The 27,963-nt window shown below is 42.0% G+C and overlaps 1 protein-coding gene across 1 annotated transcript in view; it reads right to left on the reverse strand.

The window, feature by feature from the left end:
- Window positions 1-7,207: 7,207 nt before the first annotated feature.
- SYPL2 (synaptophysin like 2) overlaps window positions 7,208-27,963 on the reverse strand; it is a 60,905-nt gene continuing 40,149 nt past the window's right edge. Inside the window, exons 5-6 of the mRNA XM_069238370.1 lie at window positions 12,645-12,836; window positions 7,208-9,797 (exon numbers count right to left, since the gene is read on the reverse strand). Coding sequence (XP_069094471.1) covers window positions 9,666-9,797; window positions 12,645-12,836 — 324 coding nt within the window. The 3' untranslated portion in view covers window positions 7,208-9,665. The remainder of the gene's footprint in view (window positions 9,798-12,644; window positions 12,837-27,963) is intronic.

A 27,963-nucleotide genomic window follows, 5' to 3' on the forward strand; every position in this document is an offset into this window, starting at 1 on the left:
AGATTCTGAGCATCCCCTAAGGCTGTCAGTGTATCCCTACCTCAAAGTGCTTCCACAGACCCGCCCCCCAATGAGCTTCAGGGACCAGATTCATGTGGACCTATACCCCTTGAACCACAAGTATATGTTGTCCTCCCTTTTATAATCCTTCACAAGATCTTTAGGAATGTGCACCCTCCTTTCAGGCTGCACTGTGAGGTGGCTGCCACCATCTCTACTAGACTGGCTCCTCTGATCCAGCTCTCTCAAGCTAAGCTCATGAGCCAACAAAATCTTTTTCTCTTCTAGGGCCATCCTCGTTTTCTCCAACTCCCTCAGGTGCTCCCTCTCTGCCTGTCTGTCCTGCAATTCTTCAGGGGTCAGACCCTTAGATGAGACACTGCTACCTGCCCTGGAGCCCCTCTCCCTCGACATAACAGGCCCACCCACAATACCACTTTGTATGGACTGCCCTTCCTCCTCCTCATCCTCTGTGTGCCCTTCAGTGCTCTTGGCTGTCACCCAGGCCCTCAGCGCCTTTTGCAGCTCCTATTCCTTGGATGAGCTCTAAATGAAACAGTCAAAACTTTTACAGAACTGCTTTAGCTGAGCCTTGGTATAGCTATCCAATTTTTCCAGGCCAAAAGCAACTCCAACTGACGCATCTCGAGATTTCGACATGATGAAAAGTCAACAAAAGTGCAAAGTTCCAAAAAGCAGAAAACAAGTTCCCAAATGAACTTCAGAAGTCAATCAAAGATTACCACAAAAATGGATGTAGGGAAAAATCCAAGAAAAAGAGAAAAATCAAAAGATCACCAAACAAGTAGTATGTGGTCTCGTAGTGGTCTGCACTCAAAACAGTAGTGTAAACTTAATTACTGTATGTCAAGTAGAAATACAAGTCCAAATCCCAACCGCTGATCACCAATGTTAGGAATGGGACTTTGGTTGACAGTCAGGTTACCCACTGTTCAAGCAAGGACCTTCACTCTAGTCAGGGTAAAAGAGAATCACCCTGAGCTAACCCCTACGTACCCCCTTGGCAGCTTGGCAGAGCAGTAGGCTTAACTTCAGAGTGCTAGGTGTAAAGTATTTGTACCAACACACATAGTAACTTAATGAAAACACTACAAAATGACACAACACAGGTTTAGAAAAATAGGAAATATTTATCTAAACAAAAGAAGACCAAAATGACAAAAATCCACAATACACAAGTCAAGTTATCAATTAAAAATCAAAAAGAGTCTTTAAGTAGTTTTAAACACACACTGACATTGTTAGCGTGAAAATGTACCTTGGGTGCGTCAGAAATAACCCCGCACAGGCGAGTGTGCATCAAAAAGGGCTTGCGATGCGTCGTTTTCACTCACTCACGAGACCTTGTGTCGTTTCTCCTTTTGTCGGGTCGGGCGTGTCGTTTCTTCTCTCCGCAGGAGAGCGATGCATCGATCCGGTCAGCACTCTCAGGACCAGGCACGCCTTGCGTTGTTTTTACACGGCCAGCGGTACTTGCGTCTGAAAGCCATTCACACGATGATTCAAAAACCACGCCGTGCGGGTTTCGATCTCCGAGTCTCCGTCCGCGATGCTGCGCGTCGTTTCTCCAGCTCCGTGCGTCGATTCTTCGGTCGCGTTCGCAGCGAGCGTCGATTTTTAGCCGTGAAGCCAGCGGCGAGTCGTTTCTTCAGCCACAGATCGGACTTGCATCGATCTTTTGCCCGCACGGCACTCTGTGCGTGGATTTCCTCCCCTTAGGCAGCCAGCTTCTCCTTTCAGGGTCCCAGGAACTGGATGAGCACCACAGGACAGAGTGGGAGTCTCTCCAGAGACTCCAGGTGTTGGCAGAGAGAAATCTTTGCTGTCCCTGAGACTTCAAACAACAGGAGGCAAGCTCTAAATCAAGCCCTTGGAGATTTCTTCTCAAGATGGAAGGCACACAAAGTCCAGTCTTTGCCCTCTTACTCTGGCAGAAGCAGCATCTGCAGGATAACTCCACAAAGTACAGTCACAGGCAGGGCAGCTCTTCTTCCTCAGCTCTTCAGCTCTTCTCCAAGCAGAGGTTCCTCTTGTTTCCAGAAGTGTGCTAAAGTATGTGGTTTTGGGTGCCCTTCTTATACCCATTTTCTCCTTTGAAGTAGGCCTACTCTTTTAATGTGAAATCCTACCTTGCCCAGGCCAGGCCCAGGCACTCACCAGTGGATTGGAGACTGCATTGTGTGAGGGCAGGCACATCCCTTTCAGGTGTGAGTGACCACTCCTCCCCTCCCTCCTAGCACAGATGGTTCATCAGGATATACAGGCTACACCCCAGCTCCCTTTGTGTCACTGTCTAGTGTGAGGTGCAACCAGCCCAACTGTCAAACTGACCCAGACAGGGAATCCACAAACAGGCAGAGTCACAGAAATGGTATAAGCAAGAAAATGCTCACTTTCTAAAAATGGCATTTTCAAACACACAATCTTAAAATCAACTTTACTAAATGATGTATTTTTAAATTGTGAGCTCAGAGACCCCAAGCTCCACATGTCCATCCGCTCGCAAAGGCAGTCTACACTTTAATCAGATTTAAAGGTAGCCCCCAAGTTAACCTATGAGGGGGACAGGCCTTGCAAAAGTGAAAAACGAATTTAGCAATATTTCACTGTCAGGACATATATATATATATATATATATATATATATATATATATATATTACTATATGCCCTACCTTAACCATACACTGCACCCTGCCCTTGGGGCTACCTAAAGCCTACCTTAGGGGTGTCTGACATGTAAGAAAAGGGAAGGTTTATGCCTGGCAAGTGGGTACACTTGCCAAGTCGAATTTACGGTTACAACTGCACTCACAGACACTGCAATGGCAGGTCTGAGAAATGATTACAGAGCTACTTATGTGGGTGGCACAACCAATGCTGCAGGCCCACTAGTAGCATTTGATTTACAGGCCTTGGCACCTCTAGTGCACTTTACTAGGGACCTACTAGTGAATCAAATATGCCAATCATGGATAAGCCAATTATATACACATTTTGTAAAGGAGCACTTGCACTTTAGCACTGGTTAGCAGTAACAAAAACAGTAAAATCAGAGTCCAGCACACATCAACAAACTGGGGAACAGAGGCAAAAAGTTAAGGGAGACCATGCCAAGGATGAAAAGTCTAACAATCCTTTTATGTATACACGAAACAGTGTTTATGATCTGAATATGAAAACATAATGTTTATCACTCCTGTTTTGGACACCTTTTCGTGGTTCACTTTATTTGTTTTGGCAATCACTCATGGTACATTTGCAGAATGTTGAACATTTGAGAAGAGCACATGGACAGGGACATCTTTTTGTAGCACAGGTTTTACAAGTACATGTACACGTAGGTTCTGTGGGTAGAGGCCTTAGAAATGTTGTAGATTTTAGCACCCCATCAATATATTCCTAACCAAATTCACATGGATCTTTTTCTACATATGCATGATCGAAAACATTTACACATCTTCTGGTCAAGTAGAACGCTCTTTTAATGTGTCACTTAGCAGGACTGATCTCTGGACCTCACTGTACCGAAGATCGTCAAATGTGTGAAGTTCCGAACTCGTTTTCCACACATGAGCAGGGTATTTTTTTATGTCTTTAAAGTCACATTCTTCACCTGTCTCAGCAAATCGTTTTTGAAACTACACAGGTTCAGCAGTTAAAGCTCCAAGCTTTGTTCCATTTTTGCTCATAGTGTAATCACTCATAAGAATATGTGCCTTGATAATAACATTGGGCATCTCTTGGTCAAGTCTCTTGTACAGAATATGAAGCTGGATTAAGGGGGTCATTCTGACCCTGGCGGTCACCGACCGCCAGGGCCAACGACCGCGGAAGCACCGCCAACAGGCTGGCGGTGCTTCCATGGGCATTCTGACCACGGCGGTACAGCCGCAGTCAGAAACGGGAAACTGGCGGTGTCCCACCGGTTTCCCGCTGCCCCAGGGAATCCTCCACGGCGGCGCTGCAAGCAGCGCCGCCATGGGGATTCCGACCCCCTTACCGCCATCCTGTTCCTGGCGGCTTTCACCACCAGGAACAGGATGGTGGTAACGGGTGTCGTGGGGCCCCCTAACAGGGCCCCACATTGATTTTCAGTGTCTGCCAAGCAGACACTGAAAATCGCGACGGGTGCCACTGCACCCGTCGCACGCCTTAAACTCCGCCGGCTCCATTCGGAGCCGGCTTCCTCGTTGAAGGCGCTTTCCCGGTGGGCCGGCGGGCGGCCTTCTGGCGGTCGCCCGCCAGCCCAGCGGGAAAGCCAGAATGACCGCCGCGGTCATTTGACCGCGGTGCGGTCATTCGGCGGCTCCCGCCGGGCGTGCGGTTACCGCCGCCGGCGGGAGTCGGAATGACCCCCTAAGTGTCTTTTCTCGCCTGTTCCATAACCTATCCATAACTCTGACAATCCTTGACTTAGGAACACTGCAACAAATCTACGTAGCAGAAGAATAACATCTGTGTCATTTGACAGTACAATGACTCAATTGAAACTATTTGTCCCGGGACCCCAAACCCAAGACCCCAGAAGAAGGACAAGGGAGGTGCATTTGTGCACCCACTACACTGAGGAGTGCTCTCCTGCTCCCTGTGACCAGAGGAGTGGGATGGACACCGCAGCACAATGCTCACATAAAGTGCACAGAGAGAAGGAAACTGTTGTCCTCCGCCACCAGCATGGTAATGTGCTGGAAGCTCTGAAGCCGGCTTAGCAGCATGGAAGTTGGCTGCTGTAAGTGGAAAAAAAGAAAGCTGTGAGTGCCCTGGGTGTGACTGGGGCTGCTACAAAATAATAAAAAAGAAGAGAAAAATATTTGCAGTCTCTCTGCTTCATTTTAGGAAGTGGAGAGGTCGCTCATATATTCACTACGCTCCTCCTGTTCTTGTGGTGCCCCAAAGATGGGCAGGAGCACCACCAACCAGTATTTTATATGTTATTGGGTCTGCTTGGATAATAGTAACACCCAGAAATGTTTTCTATAAACACTGTAAATCTCCTGGGACTCCTGGGTCGTTGAATGCATGACTCCAAGAGAACTTATATAAATTTAAAAGCACACCAGGCTGGAGCTGTATGCCGTTCAACTGGAGTGTGGGGACCCCTTGTGGTTGATTCTATGGATTCATTTTGTTGCCAAAGATTTCTAAAGAATGACTCAAACACACATGTATGACTGTTTGGAATAAAAATACTTTACAGTTATTAGCATGCATTGCCATGTGTGTATTTAAAAGGAATACTTTGCAATATAATTATTAATAAATGATTGTGTCATTTACTAAGACAATAGGTTTGCTTTATATAAGTTAATGTGCTTACGCCCGCTACAGTTAATAGGCAAGCCTTTTATATTTTGGAGTACTGACCCATTAGCTAAGCCAGCAGATCTGACTTACTTGAAATAACACCTCTTTTTGGTACTAAGTTGCTACTAGTAACTTTACTACTAGTAAAGTTAGACTTCTGGTCCAACTTTATCTTTGTGAATACCGAAAACTAGTAAAGTTAGACTTTTGGTTTAACGGTACCTGTGTGAATCAGGCCCTAAAATGCCATAGCAACCGGATGTAAAAATATATTGACTGTACCACACAATATGATTTTTTAAGATATATGCAGACTTAAAATAGACCTTTTTAAATTTATAAGAAGACTTAAACTCAAAAGATTTTTCAAATTGAAACAACAAGCTGGACTACATGAGGTGACTACTGAAGAAAGACCTGATACAAGTAATCTGTCTATACAAGATATACATGATACGTTAACATTAATATCTATTGCTGATTATGAGGATCTTCCAAATGTGACTACAAGGATACTCAGGGATCTGAGTATAGTACCAGATGTATATGAAGCGAGTGGTCTGAAGACCAAATCTAAATGGATACCAAGTATGAGCGGTGACACTAATATAGAGATGTTTTACAAGTTAGTCTGTAAGGATTTAGATAAACATATGTACAAAAGGACTAACATTCAGGCAAGGAGCAATTTAACGAGTGGTGAATGGCAAGCTTTAAAAGAATGACAGAATGATGAAGATATTGTTATTAAGCAAGCAGATAAAGGCAGAAACATTGTGATATTGAATAAACAAGATTATGAAAATGAAGTATTTAGACAAATTAATGATGAAGACTGCTATGAGGCTCTTACATGGAATCCTATCAAGAATCTGACGAATAAGATTAATAATTGCTTAAAAGGATGGTATTCACAAGGTTTATTGGATGAGGATGAATATGTCTATCTTAAAGTAGATCGACCTAGATTTCCATGCTTATGCATGCTTCCGAAAATACATAAGAGTCTGGGTTCTCCCCCAGGTAGGCCAATAGTTTCTGGGATTGGGGGACCAACTGAAAGGTTATCAGAATTTGTTGATACTTTTCTACAGCCTCTGGTTAATAACTTACCATTGTTTATTAAAGACACAAAACACATATTGAGTCTTCTGTCAGATATACAATGAGAACATGGCATGATTCTGGTTAAACTTGATGTAGTATCTCTATATACTAGTATTGAACATACAGTTGGGGTACACGAGCTTTGAAACACATGTTGTACAGGAGATCGGCAAGTCTAATGAGACACACAGACGTGATTTTGGACATAATTAAATTGATTTTGGATAACAATTTGAGAATAAAAATTGAAGAACTGTAGATATGATTGATCGCTTTCTGAAATTTGGATGATAACAATATGAACATTGACGGATAACGGACTTAATATTTGTCTGTGTGTCTTATATAAAACTAAATTGTTATCAGTGATTTATCGCTGAATGTAAGTTTAGGATGACCTCCTTTTGAGTGCACCACCAGTGATATACAATGAACTTTGACAATTAGAGCCAGACACTCTTCTTTAAAAGGTCATCCTGGGTTGTTATCAGTACCACACAATATGCCCTTAATCCACAGCATGATGTGTTTTTTTCTTTTACCTGCTGCATAATTCTGTCCACTTTGCCTCATACTTTTCCCTCCATTACCAAATAATTACAGTGAATCGGTAGCTATTGAATGGGCGAACAGAGGTGGGGCAGTCCATCGCACGCACTGTCCATGGAGCTCAAAGTGGAACCTCTGGTCTATCATTATGAGTCACACTGTAAAAAGAGATGCATGGAGTTCTGCATTGAGTGAGTCAACCACAAAAATAAAACACCAAAAATCTTTCATTTTTTAAAACATTTTATTAATATTTTATTATGTATATTTGTTCTCTGAAAACTAAAAATTTAATCAACATACATGTGCTCGAGGATGACATTTGTTTGATCCCTTCAGCCCCTTTTTACAGGGTCAGGACATGCCCCCATCTACCATCACCCAGCACCTTCACACACACATTCCTCATTTTTCACTCCTGGACCCTCATAGGTAAGAACCCTAATAACATGGACGCTCTGCACTATGGGACAAAGCGTTCTGTCTAAAACACAGGTGCAGTATTTCTGAGTTTAGATCGTGATGGGAAAACATGCCTACTGAACTCATTAGTTATGGAAACACCCATGAGGGAGTTCTGTGCACGCTGGTCACTTTAGTGGAGGGGATTCAGTATTGGAGGGGAGTTTGCACTGCTTATTTTAGTACATTCCCAGATCATAGGAAGGAAAGGAATATGTGCTGCAGGTGTATGAAAATATCCGGGATGGTGAGAATAGTACACACTGCCCTCTTTATTGCACTGCTAACAAAGCACAATATGTACTCTTTCCTCTCCTTGCTGTGGTTGTGCCAGTGTGTGCTGCTTTTTCCCATGGACTCCCAGGGAACCCAGGAGGTGATAGCTACTTTGAGTGATCAGATGCACTGCGGATTCTACATCATCCACACCTGTAGCCCCACTGTTTAGACATTCTTTTAACATAAAGGGCATACTTTAGTATTAGGTGCAATTTCTTCCATTCGCCTCTGAATTTAGGACTTCCTCCAGATATCAGACAGAATTTCCATTACTGCCCAACTCTGAATCAAGCCAGTACTGCCATCGAGCTCAGGTGCTCCAAAGAGTATGATGTGCCGGAGTCCGTCTGCACTTGATTCCTTGTAACCTGAGAGATGAGTTGGGAAATGGAGGTTGAGGGTGCTGAGAAGTGATCAGGCTTCAGTTCCCACCTAGTTACACAAGGCTCCCCCCATTCTGTCCTTGAAGAAGAGGGATCTGATCCTGCCAGATATATGCACCACCTCTATGCCATGGAGCTGCCATAACTGTACTCTCATGCCAAAGCAAGTATGACTTGCTCTTATGGTTAACACGTCATGTGCCTGAGATAACATGGGGACAACTCCCGGAACCGTTATGAAAGTTTATAAATATACAAGACAAAAAGAACAGCTTTTTTATACAAAACCCTGGAAAACAGAGTGACTGGAAATACTGACTCAATCTGATGGCTGTTGGGTGTGCTTGTGTGCTCACTACTATGGTAAATGGGGGATGATGAGGGATTAGATGTTTTACATCTTAATCGTAACTGAACTGAAATATTTAAATCATAGCAAAAATAAATTTTTTTTCTTTAAAAACACTTTGAGGCACACATTGCTCTCCTCAAGATAGGGCTTCACATAAGGGCGTGCACTGGCACTAAAAGTAGGGAGTAACAAGGGTTGTGATTGGTTATAAAAAAAATATTTAAATTTTAAGATTCGCTTATTTTTGTGGTGATGAACGTTTTGCGGCTTTTCATATGAATAATAATTTTTTTTTTTTTTTTTTTTTTTACTTATAATACCCTGCTATGATATTGCAACTAAGCTCTGCCGTCTGGTGTATGTGTGGTGTGGGGGGCTGGATGAAGATTTGGGTATACAGGCCAGATTTTCAGGAGTAAATCGGGTCGGTGCACCCCTTTTCTGGAGACCTGATTCTACAGGTAATAGGGTATTATTATTTTTTGCGTCTGACAGGCCAATCATAATGTGATGACTGGACATATAAGAAATTCTCAGCCTTTGTTTGGCTACAGAAGGCCTTTTGCCAGCAACGCTGGGCAGTATCCATGCTATTGAGCGCCCCAGTCTTGGACAACTTCAACTGAACAGCTACGTGAAGTTTGGGAGAGTAATCTCTGTATGGGGAACTTCTCCAGAACAGGGGCGGGCGTCCCGGGATGCTGACAGGAGCCACAAAGAGGAACACGTACTTCGTTACTTCGGTATGGAACTGTAACCGTACCATGGAACTGTACCCCCGGTATGGCTATCAACCCCATTGTGGGCAGGAGTTGAATGCGGGACAGCAGCCTCTGTATGGGTAAGCCAACAATAGCAATTGAAGCATTAAGGCGGAGAAAAAGGTGTGGCTAACGAGACACAAAAAAAGGTTTAATCGCAGTAAGCCCAGTCTTTGAATAATTCATGATGAGGAAATGGGTATGCCAGACATCCCATGATACTCGAGCAGGTCATGATGGCAGTGAAGCCTAGTTGTTTATTCTCAAGAACCATATATTAACAATGGATATTAAACCAGGCTAGAAACTTTCTGGAAATCAGTCTTGGCATGGCACGCAACAATGCGGATGCTTCTCTCCTGGGGCGTTATTGAGGGTGTAGTGGGAGCTCAGAGAGGGGCAGGGAGAGGAGAAGGAGCAGTCCAGTCTAGGGTAACATACAAATCTCATTGCCTCTCTTCCTCTTCGCCACGCTCCAGCGCATTCTCAGCATTCGGGGGCTGCTTGTGCCAAGCCGTCTCTTTGTAGACGAACCATAGGTTTCCAGCCCAGAGTAGGAAGTTCAGGAATCCAAATAACTGTAAAGAAAAATCAAAGTGTGACTAGACATCATTCAACAGTAAACATATTCCTTTCTTTGGCCAAGAAACTTAGAGTGGTGGCAGTTAAGTATTAATTCTAGGTTGTAGTTGTGTGGATGACAGTCGAACTGAGAAAGAGAAAACAACAACAAAGGCAGTGATGGTTCTAGCCCACCACACTAGTTGGTAGGTATTTCAAAGTTCACAACTGTGGTGCTCTCACTCCCAAGGTTTCACAGGTACATATAACAATGAGAGATCACTCAATAGGTATTCAAAGGCACAACTCAAGTCATAACATCCATTTAGATATTATTGTATTTGGAGTCCAAAATCTAGTCCTTTCACATTCAGTCCGTTGATTCAAGGAGTCTAATATGTGGCGTGTTCTACTTTATTCTTGCATCTTTCACAACAATTTCTCAGCTCAGCCTGGATTTTGGACTCCGACTACAATAGTGTCTACATGCATGTTATGAATTGAATTGTGCCTTCGATTAACTATTGAGTGCTTCTCTCATTGTTATATGGAACTGAAGAAGATAATTGGTTTTACAGCTTGCCAATGGTGTCTTCACTTATAGAATAAACTACTTTTTTCAAAGAAACCATCTACCTGCGTGTTTCATGTGGAGAGGAGGAAGGTATGTGGCTAGTCAGCCGTTACTCACTGGCAATAAGATGTTTGCCATGCTGAGGACACATTGACGTCTACCTATGACTGTAGATCATGGTACCACCAGACAGAGTTACACTGTTCATCTCATGTCCTTGGTCACAATGTGAAACTGGCTGTTTGAGTACACGCCTTTGGAGTAGCATTGGCCTATGTTGTGAGTCAGAAGGTATATGACCAATAGGACAGTGTTTTACTGTTTAAAGGGTCTGAAGAGAAGCATGATGAGAGAGTACAGACAGAGTGAGAGATGTTGCAAAACTGTGGTCTTGCCCTGGAAAGTTAAAAGTATCAGACATAAGACATACTATACTACTCAGCCAAAGTGGGGATTAAGTGAGCCCATAATACGAAATTTGCTTCACGCAGATAAAGTCAATTATATTTAAACTTTAATTTCAGTGAATTTAACCATAGTTTTATCCCTGCTTTCAAACATATGACTTGAGCCAAGAGAAAACTGTGTATGAAGAAATGCGTTTTAGAATGGAGTGATAAATGACAATGTGGGTTGATAATATCACAGGTAATGTTAAAATGCTGCAAAACTGCACATTTCTATGTTAGGACGCAAGTTATACTCACAGCTGATGATAGTGCTCATTGATTGTGTGCTGCATGGCAGGTACGTCATATGTTTTGTATCTTAGGAAAGGCACCGATGGTAGATATTTATTTATGGAACAAGCAGCACTATCGATCTATTTTAGGACACATTGGGGGCATTCTCTATCAGTGTGAAAATGGTTCACAAATCATTAGTGCACTTCCTCACAATACAGAGGTTTGGCCTGGCCACACCAATTATAATGATGTGGTTGGCCAACTAGCACAAGTACAATTTTGCAACTGAATACGCAGCAGGCAAAGACTATCTTTTTCTAGAGTGATGGTGCCAGATGATGAAGAGTTGAAGTAAAAGCTTGAGAAGGCTAGGAAATGTAAGGAGATAAAATATATCTCATTGAAGCTGGCCTGTGTGTGTGTGTGTGGTATGTAGCTATGTTAACATGTGGTCAAGGATGAGCCATGCGTGACCCATCGAGCAGTTACACAGTGACAAAGTGGCACCACCGGCACCACACCACTTTACAGAGGCCAAGGTTGCTTGACGTTGCCCATGTGGGGCACAGGGCTTGTAAAAGTACAAGGGTCTGAGGGATTTGTGCTGGTGGGTGAAGTTAGGCCCAGGTGTCGAAGTTGAGGTGGAAGAGAGTATTCTACATGGCAAGACTGATAAAGTGAAAAAGACGTTCACCCAGTCGTAAGTGCCAGAATTTTACCCCGACCAACTCAGATGTAAGCTGAATCATGGACATAACATGGTCCCATTCATACCTGTGGGAGGGTCACCGTATGAGTTAAGTAATAGTGCCCAGACACTAGATAAGCTGAACAAGTGACCAGTGTGATTACAATTTTAGAAGAGGGGAGTACCTGCAGAGACTGTGATGTACAATGCGGTTTGAGCATCATCTGCAGTGATGGATAACTAATATGGAAGGGTCAATCAGTAAGTGCTTAGAGTTCTTTTGGATCCATGCTTATTCTAACGCAATACAACTCCAATAGTTTCTTTAAGAACTTAGATGGCATTGACTATGCAAAATTTCTCTGTCAAAGGCACTAGGTGGCTAGACAATCAAAAATCACCAAACTGCTATTACTGGGTTTACATTGTCATTTTTAAGCACCTATTGTAGCACAAGGGAGAAACATCACTCCTCAGTGATGAGACAACGCGCCGTCTCTCTCTATATGTAATACCCTCCACCTTATACATGTAGCCTACTGAGTTAGGAACTGCCCTCTTCACCGTCTTGCCTTGTCCTCGACAACCCTCCTCACCGTCTTGCCTTGTCCTCAACAACCCTAATTCCAACCCTTGCTTTCCTTTTCCTGTCCCTCCAGGACGTTCCTGCTGTCCTGTATTGTGTTTGGCTCGTTATAGCCAACACTACACCTAACAATGCTTGGAAACCACAGAAAGATGTTCTTTTTGTCCACAGACTGAGGAATTTGTTCATTGCCAGGCAGATCTGGTGGATGGTCAACAATATCTATTTCAGGGCCCTTTGTGCACCTTGCATCGATTCTCTCTCCTAACTTATGGTTATCTTACACCTTTTCTTTCACCCTTTACCCTCCTCCAATAAGGGCTTTCTTACCACAGAGATGTTAGCGAGGCCCATCGAGGGGGCTGAGCCGGCAGTGCACAGGGCTCCCTTGATCTGGCACGGCTGCAGAGCACCAATGAGCGTGGTTGGCCGTGTAGCTGTTTTCACATCCATCAAACCTTTGCCCCAGGCAGATGCGGCCACGAGCCATAGAAAGGCGAACCCACCTGTTACAAAAAAGTCCTGAAGAAAAAAAGACACAGAAAACACAATACATTATGCAGAGTTTCGAGTTTCTCCTCGAGTTCAAGTGGAAATCACAGTTGTATACTGCCCTACTCTGCTTTGCTTTCCAGGTTCTGTGGATGGTCAGAGACACCCATCCCATTCAGTCATAGAATTAAGGTATAAGTATCTTTCTCTTCAAGTCATAGACTCCTAAGGCCAAGTGTCTTTCTTTCCCAGTTTTAAATTACATAAAAATACCTCTGCTAGTAATAGATTTCCACTTCAAAGCAGATCTCCCCTCAAGCCTCATAAAATAAGGATACTTTTCCTTCGAAAATTGGAAGCCCAGTGTACTTTCCTGTCATGTCCCACACTTCTAGGAACATGATTCTGACAGCTCACCTACCAAACTCCCAGAATGCCAGTTGCTAAAGTTTTTTACTTTCATTTGCAGGCTCAGGTGGTGTTCTTTCCAGTTCAGTCCAATGTGCTGAAGTGAGACATCTCTTCCTGGCAGACCATTAGATAAGTGAGCCAAGGTAGCTCCACCACTATTCATAGTATCATAATCACATTGCTTTCCACTATAGTCTGTAGGAAGTTCTGGTTAAATTTCACACACACATTTTTGATATGGCAACTGCTATGCCAAGAGAAAGGTCATCTTGTCAGCTTGTGATAAAAACACTTAAACTAGGTGGATTCATGAAACCAGAACCATTTGAGTTACTAAGCTATTTCCCAATAGACAGCAAGTGGTGAACCACACTAGTTATTCAAGGGAGAATAGCTATCATCTAAAGGCTCTGAAGGCAATAGAGGCCTGCTTGACCTAACAGTTATTGCAGTTAGACACAAGCCAAGGGGAAAAGGAAGACCTGACTTTCAAAGTAACCACAGACTACCTATGAACACATCACTCTTCAAGTTAATGAGAAAGTTTCGATTATTTGAAATTTCTGATTCATGCATGATACAGTAGATGCAAGTGGTGGAAAGCAGCAATACCTTTACCTGACTGTTACCAAGAGAGTTGCTATGTGCAGGGTGAATACATTTAACTGTGGGGCATGAGGGACAGGGTGTGTCAGTTACCTTTCATCCAGATGGATGTCCCGCCCCGTACCACTTTGCGTACACGGATCTACTAAGGGATTGTCACACCTGCATCGATACACACAGCTGGCATTGAAAAGCCTGTGCCATACTGCATCTGCCACTTTTTCTTGGTCGATACACAAGGCAAGTCCAGAGGAGGCAGCGGGATGCTGCTACTGGTGGGGCATGACTTTGCATTGAATACAGTGGGGGTGGGAAGTAGGTGAGAGAGCGTAGTTTAATATTACATATTGTAGACGTGAAATGCTTATGATTAACAATGCTGCATTAAATAAAATATTCATTGAAACATATTCATTAACGTAAAGGATTTCATGTGTGTAAACTAATGTCGACTGTAAGAAATAATCGTTCATAGTTTGCCTAATCTGTACACATTAAAACGCATAAGACTGCATTCGTTAGAGCCATATATCTTAAGTTAGCGTGAGTCGAGGAAAGCTGTGTAGCTCTCATATTAAAAGCATATTTTTCTGTCTCTTCAGTGTGTTGACTTGCAAAAGACCATGACCCAGCGATTGTTCTTTTTCTTCACTAGTTTGCAACAACATCCATTTCTCCCATCCGCATGTTAGTAGCTTCTAGCATAAAAGATATGTACTTCGAAACAATAATAGACACTTCCAAGGACGATAAAGCGAGAAGAAGAGAACTTTTGACCCGACGTGTGCCAGATCGGTGAAGTAACCCCGGATGAGCCACCTACGAAAATACGTCAATTATGAAGACCAATAAGAAATTAGGAAATTATCGTGAAATGACAAAATGCATTAATTAATTTATAATTTGATAGGTTACCAATGGTGGGGTGTATTGACTGACCAATAGAATTTTGGGGGAATGTATTACGAAAAAGGGATAAAAACCCATGACACAAGAGACAAACAGCATTAGGTAGGGAATGATATCGATTGCATCCCGAAACTCTGTCACTCTATTCGGTGATTTGAGACCTAGATAAAACCATCCTTGTCCACAGACTGCCCCATTACACTTTCCTCCTTATGAGGAAAGTGACCCTTGCCTTTAACTTAGATAGACTGACGGTCATCTAACTGATGTCCCGAAGACGAAGACTGATCCTGTATGCTGACCTATCTTGAGGAGGGTAATTATAAATGTTGTTAATGAAATCTACTTACTTGCCTTTTCTTTCTAGGTACCAACTGCTGTGTGTTTTTGATTAGAGATCTTAGTTAGATGTTTTCCAAATTAATGTTCTAAATTGTTTTGCATGAAGTCCAACATGCTAATGCTAATTAGAGGTTAGATGAGGCATCCATCCCGACTGACAAACTGACGTGGTGCTATGCTGAACTTGTATCTATAGAAGATTCTATGTATTACGATCTGCTTATAGTCAACTGATTGTCTATGCTTCTGATCTTTGCATTATTGAAAGTCTATCATGGTTGTCATCTTGTGATTATGCTTACTTGCTTCTTGGTTTTAAGATTGACGCATTTGCTATTAGATTGCAATCAATAGGGAATAAAACTCATAAAAAGCTTCATTAAGGTGTGATTATTCATGACTGAAAGGTCATGGTTGCACCGAATGCTTATTAATGTCTAAGGAGAGATATATTTTGATGCTAACTGTTGATAATGTTATTGACATATTAAACGATATATTGATCAGTTACCTCGTCCTACGGTGTCTCACCACTGGGTCCAAAGATTCATCAGCCTAAAACGATTCCCGATGTGTATAAATTAACATAGACGGACGCGTTAACAGTTCTGGTAGCAGAGGATGGTTCAGATGATGAGGCGTATATGGATAGATTGTTACATGATCGTCCGCCACCGTATGCGGTGAACGACAGTGCTCCAAGTACTAGCTTGGATCCTGGGAACCAGACGAAGGAGAAGGGAGTTACTGATACGGCACAGACTAGCGATACCGCCTTGATACAGAATGGTGTCAGTGTACCCACTGCACCAGACTCGCCGATACAGTTGCAGCCTCCACCACAGATAAAAAGAATTTACCCAGATGTCCCAGTGCTCGAGACCACTACGAACTTGGTGGTGCCGCCGGACCCGATATATACAAAGCCTAGGTTAATACAGATTGAGTCAACTCCACAGCTAGTGTCACAACCGCCACAACTGATACCTGGGTATAACCCAGTAGCGGGTCCTTTGAAAGAACCTGCACCAGGGACATTAGAGCAGACCTATGGTGTTGCCGCTCCAAGAAGCTTGGGACCAGGCCAGACACCTGCCGCTATATCGCTACCTATTACTGTTGGTCCCCCCGTACCGTTATATGCACAGGAGAAAACAGGGACATGCGAACAGGGGGTTATGACTCATGAAGCGATAAGAGGAGGGCCTATTAGAACTCCACAAATAATGGCCAAGGGAGGACAGGTTTGCGAACAATCAAGACCCTTAATGGACCTCAGTCCAATAGGGGCACCTCTTGAGGCAATGCGGCAAGCAGGGTTAGGAGTCCTGACTTCCCAAACTATGAGTACAAATACCTCATACACTCCAATGATACATGCAGGGAATATTTCACTGCAGGGTTTTACAGTACAACAGCTGAATGAGCGGTTAGAGAAAACTTGCACTTCACAAAAGACTACAGTGACTACAGCCGAACCTGAGAAAGAAAAACAAGATGAATACCTGAATCTAGTACGACTAGGAGCAGAAGCTGCTGAATTGGTAGATGGAACAATGGGAGTGAATAGGTTGGAATCATACACTGAGGCAGAATTAAGGTACTTATGCCCTAAGATTACCAAAGAGGTAGGCAAAGTACACCAGAGATTAACGAAATTAGCAGACAAATACAATATCGACATTGGAAACATGAAACATTTGAAAAGGAGTTACAGATTAGATTTTGACACGAAAGATTTTGAACACATGAGATCTGCAGGCATGAAGACACACTTGAAAGAGTTGCTGCAAAGCGCACAAATTTGGGGAGCACTAGAGAAATGGGAAGGCCGGTGGGCAAAGAAAAGAGATAAGGGAAAAAGAGATAGCCCAGGATCTAATGAAACAACAGTCACACCTAATTTAGACACAGTGAAAATCCTACCTATGAGAGAAACAGCTGGTGGTGTTTTGGTGCATGTGCCTTGGTCCAGGAGAGACATTTTGTCCTTTGCGAATGATTATACCAGGTTGAGAGAAAAACCGATTGAGTGGTATCAACAGACAGATAGGTTCGTGAAGCTTGCGAAATGTCTCTGGGAAGACTTGAATACCTTGTTTGAGATTATTGTTCCGCCAGACTTGTGGCTCGAGTGTAAGAGAGGGGTAGATTGGCCCACAAGGGAACCGGCAAGGGATAAGGTGACTGGAGCACCTTCTGAAGAGGTGATGAAATATTATCATAAAGTAATTGAGTTTTTGAAACAAAAGGTGTCGCCGAAGGTGACTGATTGGCAGAAAATCGACCGGACCTCTCAAGAGGTTAAAGAATCAATACATGCATATTATGAAAGGTTGTTGAAGGCATTCAAACATTACAGTGGTACTGAAACAATTGAACCGAAGGACATGAATCATCTTGTGTTTAGATTAGTCGAAGGGCTGAGACCAGAGGTCAGCCAGATGATTAAAAATCATCTAATTTGTTGGCAAGCTAAACCGATTGATGAAGTATTACAGTATGCAAAGTACTGTAGTGACGAAATTGAGTTGAAGCAGAAAAAGTTGAAGGAGAAAGTGATGGTGATGCAGATAAGAGCTGCACAGGCTGGAATACAGGGAAATGGTGTTCAGCAAATGATACAGCAACAACCGCAATTGAATGGTGTGTTTCAGGCACAGCCGAGAGGTAGAGGTCGAGGGTTTGTGAACCGTGGTTCGGACATGAATAATGTTGTTATTCAAAATGACGGTCAAGGAGTGAAAAAGATGTCACCATGTCATGCGTGCGGGGGCGTGGGGCATTGGAAACAGGATTGTCCGAATATGATGCAGGATGGTACAGTTCAGCAGAGTATTAATACCGGTACACTACAAAATCCACGAGGTCCAAGAATGAGACACCAGAATCAGAATTTTCAAAATAATTTGGTGCAAATGTCAGGGGTGCAACCCATGCAGCAAATACAAATGCCCCGTTTTCAAACAGTGTCAGTACAACCAATGCAACCGCAGATCCCTATGGTGCCTAGACAGCAAATGCAGTTACCCTTAGCTCCGATGGGACAGCAACAGGTGACGCTTCCTCAGCAGGTCACAGGCCAGGTAACAAACCAAAACAACACTGTACAACAATTCCCATTAAGAGGTGAAAGTGATATGAATGAAGACTGGTCAGATGACAGCTCAGACAGTGAAGAATGCAGGCTTGCAGCATCTTTAGAGGTAGATCAGAGAGGCCCATATGTAGAGGGAAAAGTATTGGGCTACAAAGTTTCATTTTTGGTCGACACAGGAGCTACACGCTCTATGGTTCGCAGTGCAGAAGTACCGAGATTACCTCTTTCGGGGCGCACCATACGAGTGGTCGGTGTGACTAACCAGTATCTGACTAATCCGATTACTGATCCAGTGAGGGTGAATTTGGGAAATTCCAGGGCCTTCATAGATTTGTTGTGTGCGACTCAAGCCCAGTATCCTTATTAGTGAGAGATTTATTATGCAAAACCATATGCTCGATTACCTGTTCCAATGGTGGAATAGAGGTACAGACAAACAGTGATGATGAGGGAGATGAGGGTCAACTCATACAAGAAGGAGGAGAGACGAATGAAGATTACCCTCTAATTACTCTATTCCCAGTGTTTACCTTGATCGATCTACCTGCTGATCTACAAGGATCCGTAACAGAGAAGGTGTGGGATTTGACTGGAAAAGAGGTCGGATTAATCAAGGGAGTAGGTCCAGTCAAGGTGCAGATAAAGCCAAATGCAGTGTTCCCACAAGTGCCACAATACCACATGACTCAGGATGTCCTTATTGAAGTGACACAGATAATTGCAGATTTTCTCAGACAGGGAGTCTTGAAAGAAGTCCTGAGCAGTCCGTGTAACTCTCCTATTATGGGTTTGAGGAAGCCCTGTGGAAAGGTTCGAATTGTGCAGGACTTGAGAAAAATAAACGAAATTGTGATAAAATGCTGCCCTGTGGTTCCCAACCCAGCGGTAATAATGTTCCAGGTTCCTTGTGATGCTGAATGGTTTACTGTAGTAGACCTATCACAAGCATTTTTCTCGATACCACTTCACGAAGACAGCCAGTTTTTGTTCAGTTTCAAATTCCTGGATAAGGTGTACAGTTGGTGCAGAATTCCTCAGGGGTTTTCTGAGTCTACATCCATCTTCAATCAGATATTGAAGAAAGATTTGGAACCTCTTCTGCTGCCTTTCAATTTGACTCTTGTGCAGTACATTGATGATTTGTTGATCGCGTCCAAAACCAGAGACAGCTGTAAATATGATACCATTGCATTGTTGAATCATTTCGGAAAGAACGGACACAAGGTGTCACCTAAAAAGTTGCAGTACTGTCAAAAAGAAGTGAAATATTTAGGGCATCTGATTGAGAAAGGGTCCCGAAGAATATCAAAAGAAAGAATAACAGCTGTTTTACAAATGAATCCCCCAACAACAAAGAGAGATGTCAGGATGTTCTTGGGAATGGTGGGCTACTGTCGCCAGTGGATACCCAACTTCTCGATCATTTCAAAGCCCTTAATAAAACTGACAGGAAAAGAAGTCAAAGATGAACCATACACAATCACTTTGACAAAAGAAGAGCTTGAGTCATTTTTAGAGCTGAAAGAGTGCATGTGCAGGGCTCCAGCATTAGGAATGCCTGATTATGAGAAACCTTTTCTGTTGTTCTGTCATGAACGTGATGCTTGTTCTTTGTCTGTTTTAACACAGGTCCACGGAGATGCAAATCGCCCTGTAGCATATTTTTCAGCTACTTTGGACCCTGTCGCAGCAGCCTTACCGGGTTGTTTGCAAGCAGTCGCAGCAGTTGGTCAAAGCCTTTCACAATGTGAGGGCATAGTCATGGGATACCCTTTGACAGTATTGGTTCCACATTCTGTCGAAATTCTGTTGACACAAACTAAGACACAACACATGACAAATGCACGACTTACCAAATATGAGACAATTATCCTGGGGTCACCAAATGTTACATTAAAAAGATGTACTGTGCTAAACCCGGCAACTCTACTTCCCAATGAGAATACAGAAATCAAAGATGGGGAAGAATTTGAGCATGATTGTCTGGAGGTGACTGAGCTTTGTACCAAACCTCGCCCAGATATACAGGATACCCAGTTAAAGGAAAACGATTGCATTATGTTCGTTGATGGGTCCTGTTTAAGAGATTCAGCAGGGACATTGAGAGCTGGCTACGCAGTATGTACCATATCTGGCATAGTCGAGGCCTCCTGGCTCGAGAAAGTGTTTTCTGCACAGGTGGCAGAATTAATAGCTCTCACAAAAGCCTGCCATGCTGCTGTAAATTTGAAAGTCACAATCTATACTGACAGCAGATACGGATTTGGAATTGTACATGATTTTGGTCAACTCTGGTCACAGAGGGGTTTCATGACATCCTCTGGTTCACCAGTGAAAAATGGAGAACAAATAAGAGATTTGTTACATGCGATTCAGTTGCCTCTTGAAATTGCCGTGGTGAAATGCAGTGCTCACACCAGATCACAAGACTTTGTGTCAATGGGGAATGGTTATGCAGACCAAGTCGCAAGATTTTGTGCATTAAACTGTATATCATTTAAGGAGCAGTGGGAACTGTTACCACAGCCTGAGAATGACACTACCTTAAGCCTAGCATTACGAGTGGTTGATACCCTAGATGAATTAAAGACATTACAAAGCCGTGCTAGCAAAGAAGAAAAACGTTCCTGGCAGAAAATGCAGTGTGTACAAAGAGCAGATGATATATGAGTTTCAGAAGAGGGAAAACTGGTTTTGCCAAACAGTCTTCTGTCACAATTTGCCCGATTATACCATGGGCAGGCACATTTAGGAAGAGATGCCATGATCAGATCCTTTAAGATTGATTGGTTCAATCCAAAATTCAGACATGCCGCAGAAATTACTTGTCACAGGTGCGTCATCTGTCAACAGATGAACGCTGGAAAAGGAACCGTGGTAACTTTGAGCCACATTGGGAGAGCTGGAGGTCCATTTAACAAAATGCAAATGGATTTCATTGAAATGCCTGTTTGTGGAGGTTTGAAGTACGTGTTGGTGATTGTGTGTGTTTTCAGTCATTGGATTGAGGCATGTCCTACACGTAGGAATGACAGTCTTACAGTTGCAAAACTATTACTCAGATAATTAATACCAAGGTTCGGGTTTCCGGTTTCTATAGAATCAGATAGGGGAAGACACTTCGACAATGAGGTGATTCAACTTCTGTGTGCCGCACTCAACATTGAACAAAAGCTGCATTGTAGCTATCGCCCTGAAGCATCAGGACTAGTTGAACAGATGAATGGTACCTTAAAATCAAGAATAGCAAAAATGTGTGCAGCAACAAACATGAAGTGGCCAGATGCATTACCTTTAGTGCTGATGTCTATGAGAAACACGCCAGATAAGAAAACGGGACTGTCCCCTCATGGGCAGAGCAATGAGGTTACCGGCGGTACCTGCAAATGCACTAGTGAATATTACAGATGATATGGTGTTGGATTACTGCAAAAGTTTGGCTGACGTGATTTGCTCTTTCTCTCACCAGGTGGAAGCTAACACGTTACCACCAATCGGCAAACCAGGACACTCTCTGCAAGCTGGAGATTGGGTGGTTGTCAAGAAGCACGTGAGGAAATCGTGTCTTGAGCCGCGTTGGAAGGGGCCATATCAAGTAATACTGACGACCACTACTGCTGTGAAGTGTGCCGGGGTTCCCAACTGGATACATGCCAGCCATACAAAAAGGGTAACGTGTCCTGTTGAAGAGGAACTTGAAAATTCCGGTACAGCAACTTCAGGAGGAGAAGTCTCAGAGTCGGAGATCAGTCAAGAAAGATCTGAGACTACAGGAGAGCCCACTGAGAACAGCCTTGTCCCTCAAGCTGACAGTGAGTTTGAGAGAGGTGACGGAGTGCCAATCTCAGTTGAGGCAGCAGGAGAACAAAGGCAAGGAGAGGTTCTCCCAGAAGCAGACAAATACAATTCAGAGCCTGAATACAGTGTCGAACCGGAAGACGACAGAGAAGGAGAAGTGGTAAATTCAAATCGAAACGAATCGGAGGCTCCTGAACCAGTTGCAAGTCTATCAGGAGAAAACACCATATCACAAGAGGAGGGTGCTGTCCAAGGTACCGAAGGGAAACGCCGAAGCAAGACACACAGAGGTGACAATTGGCCAGACAAGCCACACCTTAGAATAAGAGAAATAGCAAACGAGACAATAATAGAGGAAAGCGATACCTCACAAGCAGACGATCTGAGTGAAGGAGAACAACAAGGTGAACGAAGATTAAAAAGAAAGAGAATAGCAAACAGAAGATATACAGGTCCTGAATGGGCATATGCTACAACCTCTGAATGGCAACAAGAATTCTTAGCATTCTGTTTTGATCGAGAAGTACCAGGCCAATACTACGGTACCTGAAAAATATACAACAGGAAAACTGAGATAAAGATTGAAATTATGGAAAGCTGGAAAAAAAAAAATAAAGAGTCTTAAGAAAACTACCGGAAAGTGACATTAAACCTGAATTTGACTTAAAGAAACCTGATTACGACAAGCTGCTAACCTGAATTGACGAAAAAGGGTCCTGGAGTGAGTGAAGACGCTGTAAAATACGCAGAAAGAGTTTGCTTCTCAGAGTTGATTGTTGATCTGCTATTCTGATTCTATACAAACATGGCTTATAGTAGCAAAGGAAGTAAAGTGTGTGGTTGGTTAGGACTTATGATAGGTGTTGTATGCGCAATAATGATTGTGGGAGTGATTGTAGGAATGCCATGGAGAGAGAGTGAAACTATTAATGCAACTTCAAAACCTGAGACTACTACTACTACTAATAAACTATCACAATGGTTCGAGCAAGACGCAAGACATCTGCATGAGGGAACTAATGCAAAAGGGGAACTTTCTACTAATGTTTTCTATCGCTTACTAAATGAGTATGTGGAAACTATGGATGCGAAAGACTGTTATGTATGTACTAAAATTCCTTCATCTGTGCAGGAGGGAGTTACTTATCACAGCCTCCCTCTTACGTATGGAATCAGCTGTAGCTTGCTATTAACAAGATTTTATGATCAAGAGTATGTGCAATACTTTTATTCAAATTTAGATGTTGTGTTTTCTTTTGTGCCTGTTATTGAATTCTTAAATAAGTTAGCTAAGGAGCATGATATTAAAATAGTTAGAGGATTCTTTGAGCCAACACTTACATTTGGAACTGCTTATGCACATCGCAATAATTTGACCTGCTTACTATCTCCTGTAGAGAAAAGCTTTTTAGATCACACAGATGATAGACGCAAGGCACTAAAAGAAAGATTAGAAAAAGGTTTAGAAAAACGTACTTATGCAAATGATTACGCTTATACTGCAATCAAAACACAAGGCAAATTAGCTATAGATGCATTACACGTAGGTAGACTCTGCATATATAGACCAAAATCCGATCAAGACAATTTGTTTGTGGGAACGAGTGAATGTAGGCATGTGTTTTTGTTTCAGAGCAAATGGACCTTTATGTTAAATGGACAAGACCCAGCGATTCCTGGAATCTATCACATCTGTGGGTTAAACGCATATTACCGTCTCCCTAAGGGATGGTATGGGACATGTTATTTGGGAATAGTATTCCCAAAGATTTACCAGATTGATGACTTAAAACAAATACCTAAAACGTCTGAATTACAACATACCAGACAAAAACGAGAATCAGTGGCGGCTGTCATTGGTGACATATTTGGAGCTATAATCCCTTCAGTAGGGGTTATCCTAAATTCTTTGAAAATTCAAAAGTTGTCTACTATTGTGGATAACATGCTGACAAATTTTACAGGAGCTATACTTCTGATGGATACTGAACTTGCTGCAGAAAGAGCTATGACTCTTCAAAACCGGCTTGCTTTAGACATTCTTTTAGCAAAGAGTGGAGGTGTGTGCAAAATGCTTAATGAACGTCATTGCTGTTCATTCATACCTGATAACAGTAAGAAAATTAGAAGCATGCTTACTAACCTTACTAGAGATAGTACAGATTTGAAGGATCTAAAAGAACCTGGTGTTTGGGAGAAATTTGGAAAAGGATTTGCCCGAGTGGGAAGCTGGTTTACCAACATTTGGAATGGGGTACTTGCAAAAATTATGATGGGTCTATTAATTGTTTTGATTTGTTTATTGGGATTATGGGGAATATGCAAAATTAATGACAAAGTGAAAAGAAATTGGACTAAAAGAACCAAAAGAAATGAAGAAAGTGAAAGAGAGAAAATGTTCAATGAAATATGGGAAAGCTCACATAAAGGGCAGGATGTTGAAATGCGTATTATGCGCAAGGTGAAAAATTAAGATCAAAAGATTGTGTGATGACGAGCGTCATCAGAGGAGGGACTGAGAGAGCGTAGTTTAATATTACATATTGTAGACGTGAAATGCTTATGATTAACAATGCTGCATTAAATAAAATATTCATTGAAACATATTCATTAACGTAAAGGATTTCATGTGTGTAAACTAATGTCGACTGTAAGAAATAATCGTTCATAGTTTGCCTAATCTGTACACATTAAAACGCATAAGACTGCATTCGTTAGAGCCATATATCTTAAGTTAGCGTGAGTCGAGGAAAGCTGTGTAGCTCTCATATTAAAAGCGTATTTTTCTGTCTCTTCAGTGTGCTGACTTGCAAAAGACCATGACCCAGCGATTGTTCTTTTTCTTCACTAGTTTGCAACAACATCCAATTCTCCCATCCGCATGTTAGTAGCTTCTAGCATAAAAGATATGTACTTCGAAACAATAATAGAGACTTCCAAGGACGATAAAGCGAGAAGAAGAGAACTTTTGACCCGACGTGTGCCAGATCGGTGAAGTAACCCCAGATGAGCCACCTACGAAAATACGTCAATTATGAAGACCAATTAGAAATTAGGAAATTATCGTGAAATGACAAAATGCATTACTTAATGTATAATTTGATAGGTTACCAATGGTGGGGTGTATTGACTGACCAATAGAATTTTGGGGGAATGTATTACGAAAAAGGGATAAAAACCCATGACACAAGAGACAAACAGCATTAGGTAGGGAATGATATCGATTGCATCCCGAAACTCTGTCACTCTATTCGGTGATTTGAGACCTAGATAAAACCATCCTTGTCCATAGACTGCCCCATTACACTTTCCTCCTTATGAGGAAAGTGACCCTTGCCTTTAACTTAGATAGACTGACGGAAGACGAAGACTGATCCTGTATGCTGACCTATCTTGAGCAGGGTAATTATAAATGTTGTTAATGAAATCTACTTACTTGCCTTTTCTTTCTAGGTACCAACTGCTGTGTGTTTTTGATTAGAGATCTTAGTTAGATGTTTTCCAAATTAATGTTCTAAATTGTTTTGCATGAAGTCCAACATGCTAATGCTAATTAGAGGTTAGATGAGGCATCCATCCCGACTGACAAACTGACGTGACTGACGTGGTGCTATGCTGAACTTGTATCTATAGAAGATTCTATGTATTACGATCTGCTTATTGTCAACTGATTGCCTGTGCTTCTGATCTTTGCATTATTGAAAGTCTATCATGGTTGTCATCTTGTGATTATGCTTACTTGCTTCTTGGTTTTGAGATTGACGCATTTGCTATTAGATTGTAATCAATAGGGAATAAAACTCATAAAAAGCTTCATTAAGGTGTGATTATTCATGACTGAAAGGTCATGGTTGCGCCGAATGCTTATTAATGTCTAAGGAGAGATATATTTTGATGCTAACTGTTGATAATGTTATTGACATATTAAACGATATATTGATCAGTTACCTCGTCCTACGGTGTCTCACCACTGGGTCCAAAGATTCATCAGCCTAAAACGAGTCCCGATGTGTATAAATTAACATAGACGGATGCGTTAACATAGGAATAAACTAGGCTAAATACAAATAAAAAGTAAACACTGCATGAAAAATACAATGAAGAAAATAAAACTGTATAGCTGATTCAGGAAAAACAAAGGCTTTTAATATTATCAACAAAGACGTTTGGCTTTCCCAGTTGTGGGATGCTTTGAAAAAAGTCGCACACAAAACGTTCTCCCTGGGAACCAGAGGGTTTTACACACAAGCGTTTATCTTTGAACATTTACCAAACACATCATGAACCCAACAGGCTACTCATCATCATAATCATAAAATCTTTATTCGGTCCAATTAACGACCATAAAAGCATACACAATACACAATAAATGATAAACCAAGATATACAAAGCAAATGCTAAAAACCCACAGCAGTTGTGGCCTTTCCCAATACCAGTAAATAAAACAGAAATACAAATGTAACAACATATCATACATTAGGACAGTCTCTCTAAAAGTCGCTTAAGTGCCATAAGTTTTTCGTAATTTAAATGCAGCCCTGATATAATTCACAACAGAGGAGCACATTTCTGGTGTAGCTAAAGATTTCAAATATGTAAGCCCATGTTTGTATGTCATAAAGTGCTTTAAAAAAAGGGCAAAGAAACTGAGCCCTAAACAAGGAATACAATTTGCAGAAAAGCATAAAATGGGCAGTCGATTGTGGCGACACATTATCACATGGACAATCAGAGAAAAAAGTTACTCTCGAACCAGCTACAGGGAAGACAGCAAGATGGTGAATTATATTAAGCCTTAGCCTTGTAAGATAAAATCTATAGTGGTATTGGTTATCCATGATAGATAAGAATTCAAACCAGAAGCATTAAAAAGCTGCATATAATGCAACACAGAATCCATATTAGAAGACCTTACAAATCGGCCTTCCTCCTTATGAGATAGAAAACATTTTTTTATTCTATCCCTCATTTAGGGGGTAATATCCCCTGCTGAGTTGGAAAGGGAACTCATGCCAAGGTTATAAAAATTATTCAAACATAGGCCAGCAACGGGATTGAATATCTATTAGCCGAATTTAAGCAATCTGCTATTACTTCCCGAAAACATCCCGCCTTAGGGCTGTTCCATATTTTGATTAATAACAACAAAGGGGACATGCTTACAAAATCTCCCAGGAACCCCATCCCCAGTTTGAGATGAGAAATGAGACTTGCCTACTTGTTGGTACAGCTAGAAGATGGCAAAAAAACGTATTTTCGACAACCTGTAGTTTCCCTGAAGCTGCACAGCCCAAACACCTGCTCGGTACACACCCAGTGAAAAGCATTTACTATTATAAAAATAAGTCATTTCCCTAGAGGGAACCTAGCCTGTTGGCAAATCTAAATAGAAGATCACAGGCTGCCCCCATTTTGAAAGCTTTTTTGGCAATACGCTTCTCCAAAGAACCACTGGCGTCAAACAAGATGCCTAAGTAATTAATAAATGGCACTTTCTTAAATATGGTCCCCCTATATTAAAACATTTGGTTTTAGCATTTTTGAGCCCACTAGCCAATATTAATCATTTCTCATAGTTGACCTTTAATTTTAATTTTACCATGAAATCGTTGAACCCATTTAAATGATTTTGCAAGCCGTTTGCAGTTAGTAGCAAGAGAACGGCAACGTCCGCATATAAAAGCACTGGAACGACCTGTGCACCAACACAGGGGACATCTTTACAATACGATTGTAAAGAAGTGCCAAAATAAGTAATATATAATAAAAGCAAAAAAGGAGCTAAAATGCAGCCTTGTCCCACACCTCTAGAAGCCCAAATAGATCTTGTGCATTCCTCAGATCATGTGAAGTGTAATTTAATGGTTGTGTCTGTATGGAGATGCTGAATTAGGTCCAGCAATGACTGATCAATTCCTGTTAGGCCCATTAAATCTCATAGTATATCCCGATCCACTAGGTCGAAAGTACTGGAGCGGTCCATAAAAGCC

This window comes from Pleurodeles waltl, chromosome 6 (assembly GCF_031143425.1).
Source record: "Pleurodeles waltl isolate 20211129_DDA chromosome 6, aPleWal1.hap1.20221129, whole genome shotgun sequence".
Lineage (NCBI taxonomy): Eukaryota > Metazoa > Chordata > Amphibia > Caudata > Salamandridae > Pleurodeles > Pleurodeles waltl.